Source organism: Hyperoodon ampullatus, assembly GCF_949752795.1.
Source record: "Hyperoodon ampullatus genome assembly, chromosome: 7".
Lineage (NCBI taxonomy): Eukaryota > Metazoa > Chordata > Mammalia > Artiodactyla > Ziphiidae > Hyperoodon > Hyperoodon ampullatus.
Window position 1 is genome coordinate 74,505,399 of NC_136920.1, and position 17,903 is coordinate 74,523,301.

The 17,903-nt window shown below is 45.8% G+C and overlaps 1 protein-coding gene across 3 annotated transcripts in view; it reads left to right on the forward strand.

Annotated features, from left to right (window-relative positions):
- NAV2 (neuron navigator 2) overlaps positions 1 to 17,903 on the forward strand; it is a gene marked incomplete at its 5' end in the record, with an annotated part of 768,636 nt that overhangs the window by 718,433 nt on the left and 32,300 nt on the right. For all 3 annotated transcript variants that reach the window (XM_079709585.1, XM_079709583.1, XM_079709584.1), the window contains 7 exons: positions 2,311 to 2,363; positions 7,437 to 7,460; positions 7,628 to 7,702; positions 12,292 to 12,375; positions 12,767 to 12,878; positions 14,406 to 14,551; positions 17,524 to 17,696. In XM_079709585.1, coding sequence (XP_079565711.1) covers positions 2,311 to 2,363; positions 7,437 to 7,460; positions 7,628 to 7,702; positions 12,292 to 12,375; positions 12,767 to 12,878; positions 14,406 to 14,551; positions 17,524 to 17,696 — 667 coding nt within the window. The remainder of the gene's footprint in view (positions 1 to 2,310; positions 2,364 to 7,436; positions 7,461 to 7,627; positions 7,703 to 12,291; positions 12,376 to 12,766; positions 12,879 to 14,405; positions 14,552 to 17,523; positions 17,697 to 17,903) is intronic.

Sequence of the window (17,903 nt, forward strand, 5' to 3'; positions counted from 1 at the left end):
ACATGCCGCGGAGCGGCTGGGCCCGTGAGCCATGGCTGCTGAGCCTGCGCGTCCAGAGCCTGTGCTCCGTAACGGGAGAGGCCACAGCAGTGAGAGGCCTGCATACCACAAAAAAAAAAAAAAAAAATTACCTCTACCCAAAGCCTGACAGATGTGCTCCTCTCTGCCTGCGGCCCCAAGCTTGTCTTGAGGTATTGCTGAAGGCAGTATCAGTGAATCCATGTGTATGAGGTAGAGAAATATAAGAGACAAACCTCCATTTTTCAGCAGCCCAAGTCCATGCAGCAGCCCTGTGCAGGCCTCCGGAATGGGCGTCTGGCAGGACAGTGTGATTGAAGGATGGCTCCACGCTAGTCACCTCTCTTCCCTCAGCTTGGCCTCCAGCATTATTTCCCCCCTAGTCTGTGTCATGGGGCTAAAGTAACTTACCCCTTTGGACCGTTAGGCCAATAGGTTGGGGCATGAGAGGCCTCTGTTAATGTGTGGACATATTAACACTGAAATTCATTATTGGCCGTTAACACCTTAAACTGATTTTTTAGGGGCATGGGCCAGTTGAGTCATGGATGGAGAAAGAAAGGAGGAAAAGATCTAGAACCTCGGGCACTGCTGAAGAGGGTGGATCTGAGTGACGGTGCAGGGATAGCCTCAGAGCAACTGGCACCGTCTAAGAGAGAAGAGGACCAGAAGCGCAAGCCAAGAGCTGTGTGGGTTAGAGGAGGGAGGAAGCCCATCATGGTGGCTGTCGGGGAAATGAGACAGGGCTCCAGGAGAAGATGCTGTTGGAGCTGATCCTGGTGATTTGGATGGGCAGGAATGGGAAACTTCCTAAACCAAAGGAACTGAATGGGCAGAGACTGAGACGGCAAAATACCACGCAGGCCATGCTTGAGAGAGCCATGCAGGATTCAGAGTGCGATAGGAGCACCTAAGTGAAGGATGGGAGGTTGGAAGCTTTATTGGGGAGACGGTGTGGAGGCACCAGAGTGGTCGGCTGAGCCGTTGCTGGGATATCTGTGGGCAGGTAGCTTCTGCCAACCGCTGATCCAAGTTGAGTTCACTCCTTGGGTGGTAGGTGAAAGCCGTCTAGTACACATGGAAAGTTCCTCCCCAGCCTCCCACTCTCAGACCACAGGTGAGAGCACAGTGTGGGGTAGAGGCATTCCACTCCTGGTCAGGGAAGCTATGCCCCATTAGAAGGTCTGTGATGTCTCAACAGGCATATTTCTGTCTTTCAAACAGTTGTTGGGAGATTACTAAGAAAATGTCATTAAAGAATCTGGTTTCCGGGCTTCCCTGGTGGCGCAGTGGTTGAGAATCCGCCTGCTGATGCAGGGGACTCGGGTTCGTGCCCCGGTCCGGGAAGATCCCACATGCCGTGGAGCGGCTGGGCCCGTGAGCCATGGCCGCTGAGCCTGCACGTCCGGAGCCTGTGCTCCGCAACGGGAGAGGCCATAACAGTGAGAGGCCCGCGTACCGCAAAAAAAAATAAAAAAATAAAAAAGAATCTGGTTTCCAAGAAAAGTCAGCCAGAATACCTAGTCCTGGAAAAGACCATGGTTTAAATTACATGAAAACAGAAAATAAAATGTCTCCATTGGCTGGGGGCAGGAGAGGGTGAGGAGGGTACAAGGATGGTACCCAAAATACCAGTCACAAACAGAAAAGCGGCCACTTTGTAGATATGATAGAAATCAAATGAAGAATCTATGTTTCTGTGGATATGTTTTCTATACAATGTTCTACCACATGGTCATCTAGAATGAATTTACCATGGCCAACAGCCAGCCTCCTATGCTCAAAATAATCAGCTCATCTTTTTGCTTATACAAATGGCAGATGCTAGCAGGATATAAAATATATATGCAACCCAATCTTAACCCTAAGGGAATACATTAGAAAAAAGAAAGGAATAAAGTATGCTGGAACAGAGCAGGTAAAAGTTGCCTCTGGGTAATAGAATTATGAATCACACAGGTTATGGCAGTGAAAATGCTTCTTAACATTTCTCTGTACTTGAAACATTTAACTTAGTAATTATGTGTTATGTTGATAGTTGGAGCAGGGGTAGTATATAGAATGGTGTAAGAAAAAAAATGTGGTGATAGAGAAATGACTCCCATAGGAAATTATTCCTTACTTAAAACTGACCTGTCACCAAACCAGGAAAGGTTGGGTCAAGATGAGGTTAAATTGCTCCAAGCCTGGTAGTGTCCTCTAATGCTGAGTTTCTCCTTCCCTTCCCCTTTTTGGCTCAATAGTGGCCAACTGTGCAATTCACCTCTCCTTTCTTTTCTTTTTTTTAAACAGTTCATGGATCCTCACTCTCCTTGGTTTCCAGCACGTCATCAATTTATTCTACAGTGAGTATAAATCAATGCTGTGTGGCTATGTGTGTCAAAAATAAAATAACATGTCTCCTAGAGAGAGTATTTCCATTATAAGGCAATCAATTAATTAGGGAACAAGGTTTGAAATTCACAAACAGTTACTGATGTACCAACCAATAAATCAGGAGCTGACTTTTGTTGAGGTGGCATTGTGCTTCGAGTGGTAACTAGTTAGAATGTATGAGATGCCTTTTTCAACTTTGTGTCTGCCTCAGTTTCTTTGTCTGTAAAGTAGAAAGAACAGCAGCCCCTACCTTGTGGCGTTGTAATGAGAATTAAAGTTATGAATATTACTGTTCACTGCAATATAAATTCCTTGAGGACAAGGATTTTTTTCTGGTTTTATTCCTAGTGCATAGAACCGGGCCTAGCATATAGTAGGTGTTCAAAAAATAGGTTTGCATGAAATAAGAAAATGCACGTAAAGCAATGAATAGAGTGTATGCAGCACAGAGGAAGCTCTCGTAAATGATAGCTGTCATCAGTGAGAGGTCTACTGAACAAAAGCCAAACAATCAAATATAGTACTGGATTTATTCAGTATGCTTACTTTTTATAGCTCTGTGCATAACTATCTTAAAAACTTTAACTCGGGAATTCCTGTAGGAAAAAAACCATTTGATTAATTAGGAATTGGGAATTCTTTAGCCCTTAATTCCATGGAGGACAGATGTTTTAATAATTCAGTTTTTGGTAATGCCAGGTATCTCGGCTCTATAGTGGGACAGACTGTAGATAGCCCTCTGTAAGTTAAAGACCATCCCAGAATCAAGTCAAAGAGCCCAGGGCCTGACTGTTCTTTCTTAGCCCTATAGTGAGCAAACAGACTTCAGTGGTTGCTGACACAGTCTGATTTGAAGGATCTAGAAACGTTCTCTTCTGCTCCTACCCGCCTTGCCCCTCCAATTCCACAGTACCTCTTTCCTCTGCTAGTCAACTTGTCTGAAGTTTTATCAAAGTCCTGACTTTCATTTTAAAGACTTTATATATGGTAACCTTGGGAAGGGGTTAGTTAAGCCGTTATCCAAGAAAGCATAGGGATGGCCTTCTAACTATCAGCTATTGCATCTACTGGGTCCTTCCGTCTAGAATGAAACTCTGTGACCTGGGTACCGGACCAGAGGTGGTACTTTTCAGCCTAGATTGACTTCTTCCACAGTATTTACTGGCACCAAGTATTGATATATGCCAGGCTCTGGGCTGAGCCCTAAGGGCGTGGTTTAGGTGGAGAGAGGGGCCTGCTTCCGAAAGAGGAAGCCAGAGGCACAGAGGGCACGGTGGGGGGCGGGGGGTGTGGAACTCTAGTTTCACAGGGTTGGTGCAGTGCAGCCATACCAGACATTTCAGTGCCCAAACCCCATGTTTTCCCAGGGAGTTCCCAGGCTTTCCTGTCAACACACTTTTCATTCAGAAAAGTGAAAAATGGGGGCTGGCCTGCGTCAGCCAGCCTGGGAGGGAAAGAGCACGAGCTCCTCCACCTGTGAGAATTCAGATGCAGGAAACCATCACTTGCAGTTCCTGGCTGCTTTCCCTTCACACCAACCACCGGGAGTTCTTACAGCTACAGGCCTCTCTTTCAGTAGCTCTTGTTCTAGGTGTGTGGACCTGAAGTTCGTGTTTTCATGAAATTTGAAATTGTCCTTTCTGAGTTGATATAAATTCACAAATTACCAAAGACCTAATAATAATAATTTTTAATTCCATGTTTATCTGGGTAGCAGGAGACCCGAGGCCTATTCATAGTTCTTCCCTTACTGTATGACTTTGGACAAATTACCTCCTTATTCTGGGGGTCTCCGTTTTGCCCTTGGCCTCAGGGAGCTAGGCCAATTGGTCTCCTAGGTCCCTACAGCCTCTGACATTCCACTAGTCAGTGAGTCAAAGGTTCCCATGTACTGTTCTTTATATGTGCCTTCTCTGAGAATGTAAGTTGCTTTTGCAGACTTTTTACAAAATACTCTAACCTTTGAATATTTTCATGATGGAGTGGTATGCTAATTCCAAGGAAAACTGCAAGTCTGGCTAGGCTCTGCTACCACCAAGCAGTGGTGTGTGGTCCCTTATCTATTATCAGCTCCTTGGTGATGATGAAATTCAGAAACAAATGCCCAGGCGCCTTTGTAAATGAAAAGGTAAATAAGTTCGTATTTGTTGTCTAAAAAGAGATCTTTGGAGTCTCTTAAGTTGCCACCAACCCAGACCAAAGAGTCTGTTTAAAACCAGAGTGTTGGGCTTCCCTGGTGGCGCAGGGGTTGAGAGTCCGCCTGCCGATGCAGGGGACACGGGTTCTTGCCCCGGTCCGAGAGGATCCCACATGCTGCGGAGCGGCTGGGCCCGTGAGCCATGGCCGCTGAGCCTGCGCGTCTGGAGCCTGTGCTCCGCAACGGGAGAGGCCACAACAGTGAGAGGCCCGCATATCACAAAAAAAAAAAAGACCAGAGTGTTTTAAAGGCTCTTATTGGATGATAATAGGTTTTCTCCCCCCTGAAATCCCTGTAATTCTTAGATATTCAAGAATGTTCATTCTGTCTGAAATTTGCCTGTAATTTTAATTACAAAGGAAAAAAAGACAGCCTGATGCTAAACAAATGCCATGAAGAGGTCATGGCCGGCCCTTGGAGTAGAAAAAAATTGAAGAGGCCACATCTGGCATCACATTTGCTTTCTTGGCTGGTAGGAAGCAACAGTTGAGTTTCCAGGGGAACTGCCTAGTGGAGAGAGGCCCGGAGCTTCTCTCGGAGTTCCCAGATGTACAGAAGAGCAGCAGCAGCTGGGGCAAGATACAAAACACATGATTTCTCCAGGCTGCTGTTGAGAACAGCATTCCAACCCCAGAGACAGGTGGGCACCGAGACAGACAGTGGCAGCCGCCCAAGGAAGGCTGTTGATAGAAGTGTTTAGAAGTAGGGCTGGTCCTCCGTGGATGGTTCAGCCTGCTAAGAGACCTCCATTCGCCTCCCAAATGTTAGATAGCTGTGACGTTATCACCATTAACTTTTCTGCTTTGGATCAGACTCAGAAGCCAGGGCCTTATTTCTGGAAGGCCTCCAGGAGAATGTCGCTACAGTCAGAGCAGGAGAAAGTGCTGGTTAAGATCATAGGCTCTGGAGCCAGACTACCTTGGATCCAATCCCAGTTCTATCACTTATCAGCTGTCGCCATGAGCAAATTATATCAGTACCTTCTGAAAGGGTTGTTATGAGGATTAAATGAATAATGAATGTCAAGTGCTTGGAACCGTCTCTGGCATATAGTAAGTGTTCAATAAAATGCTACTTATTATTGCCAGAACGTAAGCAACATAAGATGTGAGGGACTTGGTCATGTTCACAGCTGTATCCCAGGTTCTTAAAACAGTGCTTGACACATAGTTAGAAATCAATAAATATCTGATGGTGGTGGGGATGAATTGATGGACAGGCAGATGGACAGACAAAGAGAGATGGCTGAATATCATCAGAGAGGGAAGAGTAAGCCGTGAGGACTTCTCCAAACCTTCTCCTGAAAGTGTTTCTTAGATGAGGAGATTGTCCAGCTGTGTGACTTTAGGCAAGATATCTAACCTCTCTGATCCTCAGATGGAATATAAACCGACTTTGTGGAGTTACTGCAAGGATTAACTGATTTGGCCCCAGTGTACCTAACAATTAGTTACTGTTGTTAGAAGCCAGCCTGGAGGGAGGGCCTTCTGGGGCAGGATCAGGGGTGAGGGCAGTGGGAGCAGGATGTGAAGGGTGGTCAGACAGGAAAGGGCCACCCACCTGTCCCGGCTGTTAGGTAGGCTACCCACCTGTCCCAGCTGTTAGGTATAGGGACTACGGGGCCTAATGAATCATACCCCTCTGCATCCTGAACTAATAGAGAAGTAGAAACCAGAAACCAGATGCTGACTTTTTAAAAGAATGGGTTTATCACTAGTGAAATTGGATTAGGACACACATAGAGGACTCAAGGACAAAATAGGGTCCTTCCTGATTTTCACTCACCTACCTGGCTCCCAAGTCACTGTTCCACCCCAGTGAAGTGCAAATGGTGGGGTGTGGAGGGAAAGGCAGGAACACTTCCAGTATTTCCAAGAAAGGGTGTGTTTGCAGGGGCAGTTGGGGAGGGTTAGGGGTTTCTTCATTTATGGACACCCCTGCCCCGGGAACCCCAGAAGAGAGAAGGAATAGTTCCCCCTGCTGCAGGTCCCCCCAACCCATGTGGGCTCCCCCTATGGCAAGAGGTAAGTAGCTCGTAGTCTCTGGCTGGCCGACTGCGGTGTCACCACAGACCCAGGGCTCAGTATGGAAGGCTTTGCCAGTGAGAGGGCCCACAGGCTTCGTCTTTACTCCCCAGGGTCACAGGTAACTGGGGGACTAGAGATGGAGCAGCAGGAAGGGACAGGCCACCTTCGTCCTTACAACCTGGGGAGTCACCAGGCTGGCTGACAGGGGTTCCCAGCCCCCCTCACTTCGGGAATCTTCCTGACCTGCTGCTTCAGTGCCCTAGGGAGATGGGAGGGAGGGAGAAAACGGGGCAGAATTAATCTATGAGCCGTCCTCCCTGCCTCCCAGGTAGGATTGCCAGATTACATACAGAATGCCCAGTTAAATGTGAAATTCAGGTAAACAACGTATAATGTTTTAGTATAAGTATGTCCCCAGTATTGCATGGGGCATACTTAAACTAAAAAAAATTCAAACTTAACTGGGTGTTCTGTTTTTTTATTTGCTGAATCTGGCAACTCTGCCCTAGCTTATCCCCTTCTCATCATAGCTTCTCCCTGTCATCACCTCCACGTGGGGACAGGGGGCTCCTCACAACCAAAACAGGAGCGTATTTCCTAATTCTTTCTCGTTTCTTAAAATAATGTGCTGTTCCTATTTGGCCTTTCTGATTGGTCATATTAATTGAACCACTTTATCCAGAAAAGTCCATCAGGAAAGAAACTGATAAATCTTTAAGACTGCTGTTAAGTGTCCAGATATGGTCCTCCCTGTAGGCAGGGTTATACTGTTCTTAGTTCCCCAACTGGTCTAATTTCTTCTATGTTTTTCTTTACAGCCAGAAGAAAAATGCCAGTCAGAGGTAAGGAAGTAAAAATAAATTAAAAATTTTTAAAAATTAAAAAAAAAAAAGAGGTAAGGAAGAGTTGGCTAGTTGGATTTCGTCTTTCGCTATTATCAGTTATTTCTCCCAGCTCATCCTGTAAGTAGACTTCCAAAGCAGGTAACTCTGTCCCTTGTTATCTTTAGATTCGAAAACTACGGCGGGAGCTGGATGCCTCCCAGGAGAAGGTTTCCGCTTTGACCACCCAGCTGACGGCAAATGTGAGTACAGACCCAGGGCGGTAGCCATTGCTACCTCTGAGCATTATAGAAGCAGTGTGGTATAATAAAAAGGACATAGGCTTTAGCATCGTGGGTGTGAGTGTCAGCTCTGACACTTACCGGCATTGTGCTTTGGGCAATTCTTTAACTTCTGAGCCTGCCTTTGCTCATCTGTGTGTTGGGGAATAATAATGTTTAGCTCTCGGGGGTGTCACATGATCAGTACCTGAAACAGATTAAGTGCTCAGAAATGTTCATTTCCCTTTCTCTTTCTGAAAATTTTCATCTTAAGAGAAAAAAAAAAAAAATCTAAGGCTCCACAGTAAATAGCTGACTGCTCTGTAATTATAATATACACAAGTACGTGTTCAGGAGGCACTGCCAACTGGCATTCAATTCAGCAACTGTTTGAGTGCCAACTATGCCCCGGGTACTGTGGGTTCAACAGCAAAGCAGGCACAATCACTGTCATCTTAGTGTTCTTTCTCTGGTACAGCAGAGAGACAAAACAGTTTTGCTATAACATGACAGCTGTTGTGATAGCAATAAAGGATGAAGGTTGCAGGAATATATAGGAGGAGCACCTAGATCAGTCTTGGTGGGGCTGGAAGAAGTCAGGAAAGGCTTCCTGGAGGAGGTGACATCTGATGAATGCTGTATAGGGGAGGATGCATGGGAAGGGCAGCATTCTAACCAAAGAGTAATTCGTGCAAAAGCCCACGGTGCATTTGGAAACTATAAATAGCTCAGTGTAATTAGAATCTATGGCTTGGATGTGGGAAAGAGGCTGGGGTGGAGGGGAGAAGGAAGTGGAAAGGAGGGAGGCATCAAAGAAAGGCAAGGGTCAGGCCACATCATGGAGGCTCTCAGCTATTAGGTGGTTAAGTCAGCTTTCTAACTGTGGTGTGGTTATAGGATGTGAGGGGTCAGAGTAGAGGCAGAGATCTCCTACCCCATTAGATCAGTCTATAAAGGAGCCCTACCGCAGAGCCGTGAGTTGGCGAGGGCTGAGGCTCAGAAGACAGAGCCTGAGGTTTTGGAAGGTGCTGAGATGCCTCAGAGGCAGGGCTTCCTGCTTGGGAGCGCACAACCCAGCTTGAGATCACATATCCGTGTGTGTGAGCCTGTCAGAAAGCCACTTGCGTGACTCCCAGCATGCTGTTAAAATGAAAAGCAACTTCAAAAGCTTGTCTTCTTTGGACCGGGAAGGTAATTAATATTTATCTGCAGCTTTTGCCCACATAATTCCTGGCTTGAGCCTGAGTCTACTCAAGGAAACTTTCCATTTCACTTTAAAGTCTGCATATGAAGTACCTAACACAGTGCTTGACCTTGATTATAGGCTCAATAATTGATAACTACCCATAACTATTCATTCTCCCGAGCTCTCTTACATTTCTGGAAATCTTTGGGGTTTTTTCAAAACCCTAATATACTAGGCTACTGTGTGTTTTATAATCCTTTATTTTCTTGACTTCTTCCTCCATCAGTAACTCTGTCCAAGGAAGATCAGCAATTGATGTTAGATCTGAAATTTGAGGCTTAGAGCCTAGTTAAGATGGCAGAGGTATTCTTTTGTGGGTAGTCTTCATCTCAGTAACCAGATGCGTGCATTCGAATCCAGCACCTACCCCAGACCCGGTGAGCCAGGGGTCTCCTCGAAACATGTGAGGTTTGACAGCAAGTGATTTGGAGCTACTCCCCTAGTAAAGAATTACAGCTGCCAATGGCTGCCCCTTACTAATGAAAAAATAGTAAGTAATTTACTTATCAATGAACTTGGATTAATTCCTCCAGTGACCTCATGCTTCCCCAAGGGACCTTACATTGGGCCATTTGGAACTGTCCTCTCTGATCGAGAAGAGTGAGATCTCTCACATATTATTATTATTTCAAAAGTACGTTTTGCTCTTCACAAAAGCCATTGAGTCCAGTATTCTTTTCCTTTTTTAAATTAATTAATTTATTTTTGGCTGTGTTGCATCTTCGTTGCTGCACACAGGCTTTCTCTAGTTGCAGTGAGCGGGGGCTACTCTTTGTTGTGGTGCGCAGGCTTCTCATTGCTGTGGCTTCTCTTGTTGCAGAGCACGGGCTCTAGGCGCATGGGCTTCAGTAGTTGTGGCACGTGGGCTCAGTAGTTGTGGCTCACAGGCTCAGTAGTTGTGGCACACGGGCTTAGTTGCTCCGTGGCATGTGGGATCTTCCCGGACCACGGCTCGAACCTGTGTCCCCTGCATTGGCAGGTGGATTCTTAACCACTGAGCCACCAGGGAAGTCCAAGTATTGTTTTAAAGTAAATATTTAGTCTTGCCACACACCGCCAGCAGTGCTAACGTGTTTTACTGTCTGCCATATTTCTCGCAGACCAAGCTGTGTTTGTTTTTCTAGGACAAACTACTCAAAGCCACCTTCTCTGAGTGTTTTTATACCACTTGTGTTTGTTTTCCTGGGGATACGAGATTGCTGCTTGCTGAGAAGGCTGTTGTGCAGCTCTAAACCAGCCTCCTGGCCCATATTTTCATAATCGAGATCATGACACAAAGTCAGTCCTTTTGCTCACCAGCAAAATGCGATCCTCTGGTTCTTCAGAGCAAACGTGGTTCCTTCTTGAGTTGCAAAAACACTCTCTTGATAGCAGTCTTCATGGGGTCAGGTTTTTGCTTTTGTTTTTAACTGAAGAGAAATTTTGAATGCCCACAAATAGAATCTTGGGGCAATCAAACGAGAATTGAAATAAATGGAAATTCTGTCATTTAAATTTGACCTTGTCATTCCTTTGAAATGCAAGGGTAGCAGTCATTCTTTTTCACATCCACATCCTGGCTTCATTCACTTTGTGAATGTCTTGAATTGGTTGGCTTTTGTTCTGCCACATTGTCCCTGGCAAACTAAAGCATATCTCTTTATTTTAAAATGCAAAGGCATTTTCTCAATTTTTAATAAAGAGAGAGCGTGCAATCAGAAAGAAGCTGGCCAGTCCACTTAACATTTCTATCTCAAGTGCCCTTGCTCCCTGCCAGTTCCTACGGCCAATGGAAAAGAGACTCAGCAGTTGATCCTAGAGATGTCTTATCCTTATCCTGTTTGATGAAGTCCAGTAACCGAGGCCTCTCACTCACCCGTCAAGTCTCTCCTCCTCAAACTGAAATGTCCACTGACCCTGACCCTCCTCACAGCACAGAGTGACGGCTCCTCTCCCACCCTTGTCTTCTTCACTCTGTGCGTCAGTCACCTTTTCCTCTAGAAGTTTCCAGAACCATCAGATCTCACTTCTCCCAAGACTCAAGTATCTTGCTGGTCCTTCTGATTCCTCCTGTGACCTTTTGTGAATCTACCCACCCCGCTCCTAGAACCCTTTCTTGATGTCTCCACACCTGTGTTCCCATAGTATCTTTTGTCACTTTCTCAGTCCCAAACCCCTTCCTTTCCCTGCAGTCTCTAGTCATTCCTGTGTTTTGCAATTCCTTGACAGTTTATAGGTCATTTTCAACTATATTGTTTCATTCAGTGCTCACAATCACCCTGGGAGGAACATAGATATTGCTTCCATTTTATAGATGAAGAAACTGAGGCCAGTAGGATTAGATGAGTTGTCCATTCTTTATTCTTGGTTTTAACAATATTATCAGGATCCTAGGTCAACTAACTAATATTTCACCTACTGCTCTGTGGAAGAAGGAAAAAGGCTTAGTGTTGGGACACAGAGTTGCATCTTGCCCTTGAAGAGGGTTTCAGAGAAAGGGGCAGATAGGGAAGCATCACATTTCTCAATTCTATGATATATATTTTTTTCATGTTTTTCACATCTCTGAAAATTGGATGCATATTTCAACTATAATTGGCGTCATTTTTAAAATTGTCTTTGTAAAATGTAAAATAATGGTGTGTCTGATGCTGTCTTCTAACAGGGACACAAAAGTGCAGGGGAGCCCCAGGAAAAGTCATAACTCCAGGGAAAACAGTGGGCAGGTTCTCTAAGGAGGTAGCAGATGGGCCTTTCGGTGGCTTTTTATTAACCAGGATTATAACAAGCAACATCTGCCAACCACTTTGTTCATTTATCCTACAAACACGCTCAGCGTGAGGCTCTACTATGAGCTTGGTGCTTGGGGAACGAAAGGTCATCCTGCAGTGTAGTGGAGACTGGCGTAAATCAGCAATCACAAGAGTGTGTGTGTTTTTGACTGTGATACCACAATGCATACATCAGCAGTCCAGTGTGCTTGTGAGAGTGAATAAGAGGGAACCAACCCAATCTGGGGGTGTCTTGAAGGCATGCGCTGAGGTCTGTTGAGAAGGATAGGTAAAAATCAGTTAGGGAGGCAGTTGGGAGAAGAGCATTCCAGGCAGCGGGGAAAGCGTGCAAAAAGGCCCTAAGGTGAGAAGAAGCATGGGGCGTGAAGGACGTGAAAGTCTAGAGTAACTGGATCCCAGAGAGTGGTGAGGGGTGGAGCTCAAGAGGCTGAAGAAGTCGACGGGCTAACCCACGTGGCTCTATTTGGATTTCCGTCTTTGAGACCTGGCACCCTTTAGGCACTCCTACCTTGCAAGATAATGTAACTGAAGGGAAATGTGTCTTTCCCCTCCAGGCTCACCTTGTGGCGGCCTTTGAACAGAGTCTTGGAAACATGACAATCAGGCTCCAGAGCTTAACCATGACGGCTGAGCAGAAGGTAAAGCAGAAAGAATGCTTCTTCCCTCCTTGCTTGGAATTAACAACAAACCTAAAAACATTATTCTCTTTTATTCCAGAGAGTTGTATAGATTTTAGTGTGCTTGTTAAGACTGTTGGAATTGAATCTGAAAGCATAGGTCTGCTGAGTGAAAATACGACCTAGATGGAGTGGCAGTTAACTACATCGGCAACAGCTCTTAGTCCTATTCCGTCTGCGTTGATGTACTCACATATGCCTATTAAAAACTGATTCGACCTAATGTTTGAGATAAAGGTTTCCTGTAACTCCTTCATTCTCTACCCTCCTCTAAGCTGACGCTAAGTTGTACTTCAGCTGAACTCGGTACAAAATGATTTGGGGATGACCACTGTTTTTTTCTATTCCTCAGGATTCAGAACTGAATGAGTTAAGAAAAACCATTGAGCTGCTGAAGAAACAGAACGCAGCTGCCCAGGCGGCCATTAATGGGGTAATTAACACCCCAGAGCTCAACTGCAAAGGTAAAGGGAGAGAAACAGCCTCAGACCAGTGACCTGCCTGCCCTTAGGAACCCTCCCTTGACAATATATGATGCAGCCTCTCTGCCAGAGGGTGGGTGTCCATGTCAGTTGGACAGGTCCTAGAAGGCACTTAATCCAGTTACTTCCAGCCTCTAGGAAAACAGCTATTCCAGCTCATCGTCTTCTCTGATGTATCTCAAAATGGAAGAAAATATACCTCTGTTGGCAAAATGTCAAAGTATTTCATAGCCTTAACTTCACTAATGCTTTGATATTTACATATTGACCTGGGACAGCCTGAAATGGGTTCATCTCTCATTTGTCCCAGAAAATATTCTGGAAGGATTGCTTTGTCCTTGTGTATCTTACTTGGGTGGTGGGGGGAGATATGGGCATGAAAAGGAGTTACGTCCAGAAAATGATATTAAGAGAACCGATAGAAAAGTAATAGTGAGAGTTAACATTTATGGAACATTCACTGTGTTCTAAGCACTATGCTCAGTGTTTACATTATTTCATTATTCCATTTTCTCTCCACAACATGCTTACGAGTGCAGTGCTGGTCCTCCGCATTGTACTGAGGGGAATACTGAATTTTAGAGGCGAGAGTCTCATCCTGAGGCCACAGAGTGTGAGAAACAGAAATAGGACGAGAGCCCAAGTCTGCCCGTGAAACCAGTGCTCTTAAAGACTGGGCTGTCAGGGTCGTTCTGTGATTGTGAGGAACACTGTCTGCAAACTTTATTTTGGTCTCACTACCGTTCTGGGCAGTGTTATTTCTGGTACCACTGTTATCTCAAACATCAGACCTCCTGGGAAAGCGAGGCTAGAGGTGACGTGGGAAGGATTGGCAAGAGCTGGCCAGGCAGAGCAGAGGGAGAAGAGCATCCCAGGAAGAGAGAATGGCACCTGTAAGGTGGTGAGAGGACATGGGCTTGGCACGTCCGAGGGCATGAAAGGAGGCTGGTGCGGGAGGAGCAGGGAGAGCAAAGGAGGGGCACTCACGACACAGATGACTATTGCCACAACTCACAGACGCATTTTAGCTCAAAAGAGTGAGTGTGGGGGGATCTCTAAGCCTCCCCTGACTTCTGTTTTGTAAAGTGGAGAGAGCCCTCCTTTAATTGACCAAAGGGGATGTAGCATTCACCTACCCAGGGACCTTACAACCAGCATTGCGGGGGGCTTCCCTGGTGGCGCAGTGGTTGAGAGTCTGCCTGCCGATGCAGGGGATATGGGTTCGTACTCTGGTCCAGGAGGATCCCACATGCCGCAGAGCGGCTGGGCCCGTGAGCCATGGCCACTGAGCCTGTGCGTCCAGAGCCTGTGCTCTGCAATGGGAGAGGCCACAACAGTGAGAGGCCCGCGTACCGCAAAAAAAAAAAAAAAAACAGCATCGCGGAACAGAAGGTGATGTCTAATGGGAAATAGCTCCTAGTCCTTGGGTGTGTGGATTTAGGTGTAAATCCTGGGGCAAAGGAAGGGGCTCAAGTCAGCAGCTCCTGATGTCCTGCCTTGGGTCTCCAGGAAATGGTACCTCCCAGTCCGCAGACCTCCGTATCCGCAGACAGCACTCCTCCGACAGCGTCTCCAGCATCAACAGTGCCACCAGTCACTCCAGCGTGGGCAGCAACATAGAGAGTGATTCAAAGAAGAAGAAGAGAAAGAATTGGGTGAGTGTGCATCCAGAGACTGTCGTGGGCCACTAGCAGAGTCAGGCTCGGAAACGGTGTGCCCCAGAGAAAGCCCAGGCTAGCTCTTAACTTCACAACATAGACCTTTGGGAGTCAATGCAGAGAAGCGGCTTGTGGACAGGTTTCTACTAAAATCAGTGTGGTGCTCAGTCAAACCCTAGGATTTATGAAATAACTACCTCTTTGTAGTTTTTCTGTTTCATGAGACTACGTGAAGCACTCATCTTTCATTTCATATGTGTCATTTCTTCCTCATCATATGCTGGCCACAGAGTTCCAGGTATTAGAGCAAAGTTACTCTTAAGTGGTTTTTTCCTTAGTTCCAAAGTATTTTTGGGAATATGTATCACTAGTTATCCCATCGTTAACCGTGGTCCTTATCTATTTATTTACATAATTGCCTGTGATAGCATTAAGTCACCCACCCTTGTCTTTGAACATTTTTTGACCATTTGCTGTAACTAAAAGCTTCATAATATAGCTGTTAGCAGTTAGTGAGTGGTTCTAAATTGGGGTGGGGGGCGGGGATCATACCTCAAAATAGCAAATATAGGGCCTCCCTGGTGGCGCAGTGGTTGAGAGTCCGCCTGCCGATGCAGGGGATACGGGTTCGTGCCCCGGTCTGGGAGGATCCCATATGCCGCGGAGCGGCTGGGCCCGTGAGCCATGGCTGCTGAGCCTGCGCATCCGGAGCCTGTGCTCCGCAACGGGAGAGGCCACAGCAGTGAGAGGCCCGCATACCACAAAAAAAAAAAAAAAAAAAAAAATAGCAAATATAATAGAACCAGTGTCCAGTGCAGTGTTTCTCCGTGTTTCCATAATCCCATCGAGCTACTTGGCCTTCTGTACAGTGACCTCTTGAACAGTTTTTCCCATTCTTCTTGGGAAATGCCACTCACCTCTCCCCACCCAATTTTTAGTTGTGCTGTCAGGGCTGTGACAGTCAATTCTGACAGACGTTGGCTGCTCCCCGACTTCAGTGCAGGGACACCCCAGGTTATCTGAAGTTGGCCAGGACGCACAGGGCCCCGTTTGTCAATGCCGACAGCATCGTGTTTTCACAGTAGCTTCATTGTCCTCATTCATTCCATACACTTCCCCCTCATTCTGTGTTATCTTGGATGGGTGGCGAGGTCTCGTGATGGAGGAGTCAAGGATTTAGTCATTTTGCTTATTGATGACTCGCATCGGAGGCAAGCCGAAAGGCCAGTTCAGTGTGGTCCTCTCGTTGTTCCGATTAAAATTTTCCTTATGTTACTAATGGCTTTTAGTCAACTCATTTGCTATGACTTAAACAAACAGAATTAACTCATGTTTCTGTTTCTAATGTGCTGTTGATAAATACGGTCTGATTTAATTATCAAAGTGATGAGAATTATTTTCTATGAAAAATCGTGATTATCCATTTTCTTTAATTCAGGAAATAAAACTTGTTTATTTTAAGACAACTCTTGGTTACCAGTGCAATTGGGGAGGATGGATAATTGGCATCCTCAGAGAATCCCAAAGCTTAATTTTGTCTAATCTTTATCATCTGCTCTACTGCCTGGCATTTTACCAGAGGCTGAGGCCAGGATTTAGGTTGATGTATACCAAATCCTTCTCTTTCTATGACTACTCTCTGGAAATAGGGCCATAAGTAGGAAATGGGAGAGAAATGGGATCCAGACTCGCCCACAAGCTGGACATGCAGTTTGTTATGGGTGAAACTTTGATGAGAGACAATTCCCATTATTTCAGGATGGCCCATTTTATGAATTTCACAATGGCTAAGAAAATGCCCAGAATACGTTTTCAGTAGGAAAAAAAAGACTTTAGAAAAAGGAAATTACTTTTTAAAAGACATTTTTCAAGATGAAACTTTATTTTTTGGCCTAGAAAAATACATGCTCATCATAGCTTTCAGAGCAGACCTCGCACTTTAAATTCTTCATGTTCGCACTAGAATTTTCAGATCCATCTCATGGTTTGGGGCATCTGTGATATACCAGTTCCTTTTTCCCAATATGGTTAATACATTTCTTTAAAATATCATTTTTTTGAGCAAGAAGGAGACAGCTAATTTTCTGCTTTTATTATATTACATGTATAGAAGGACAGCAGCAGCTCCTAAGTATATATATCAGAGAGCTATGCAGCCATGTTGGGACCAGTGCAGCAAAGAAGCTACCCTTGCTAAGAAAAGAAGACATGCCAAAAAATAATAATAAGGCTTAGAGATGACTGATAAAAGGCCAGAAAAGAGTGAGGAGTATAGGAAGGTGGGACAGTCATTTCAACCAGACGGAGAAGCTTGCAGAGCTCGGATTGTAGGGGCCTCCAGACTCGCTCTTCCTCTCCTTCCATAATAGAGGAAGATGCCCTCAATGCTTTGAAAGATTCTTGACCCTACCGGAAACCTCCTCTCTGTATGGTGTTTATTATTAGCCATGTCATGTCTGAAAAGTCCGAAGCTTTCCCTGTCACTGGCTTTCTCTGTTAAAAATTGTCTTTTTTCCTTCCCCTTCCCCATTTTTGCTTGCGTTTTCTCTGGCAGGTCAATGAGGTAAGCAAGACCAACGTGAATATCAGATACCAAGCTAACCCATCCATTGATATGACTAACCTCATCCGCATCCATCACCGTGTCTGAGCACCCCGCTTTGTTGCTGTGTCACCTCCTCCTCTCGACATCCATCTGCTGAGCCAGGCTCTGTCTTGCTGTTGGCATCTAGTCTTGAGCCAAGAGTAGGCATGGAATGTTATCCACAGGTCCAGTCCCCTGAGCTGTCAACACCAGATAACTCTTCTTCCCTTAATGCACTGATTTGAGAGAGCTGTCGGGAACCTTTTTCATTGCTGGGGGGAAAGCGTGGGAGAAGTAATTTGCTGTTCACTCTGCATGTCTCCGTTTTGCCGAGGTCTAAGGGGTGGTCTCAGCTCCTGTCAGGCTGACGGTCTTGTGTATTCAGTTACGCAGCTCCTTCAAGCAAGCCTTCGGGAAGAAGAAGTCCCCCAAGTCGGCATCCTCTCATTCAGACATTGAGGAGATGACGGATTCTTCTCTGCCTTCCTCACCAAAGTTACCACACAACGGTTCCATGGGCTCCACTTCCCTGCTGAGGAACTCTCACTCCAATTCTCTGTAAGTCTGTCTGCCGGGGTTACTCGGGTCAGACGGCATCTTTGGCCCCTGGGAACCCTCTCCAATAGGAATGGCTAGGAGTCCTGCTATGTTCCTTGGGGTCCTTTGTGTCTTGCATTCATAAGACCGTGCATATATTCTTTCAGTGTTTTAGGACCAGAGCGTTTAAAGAGAAAGGAAACGAGTTTCTGTGCTGCTGGCATCGGT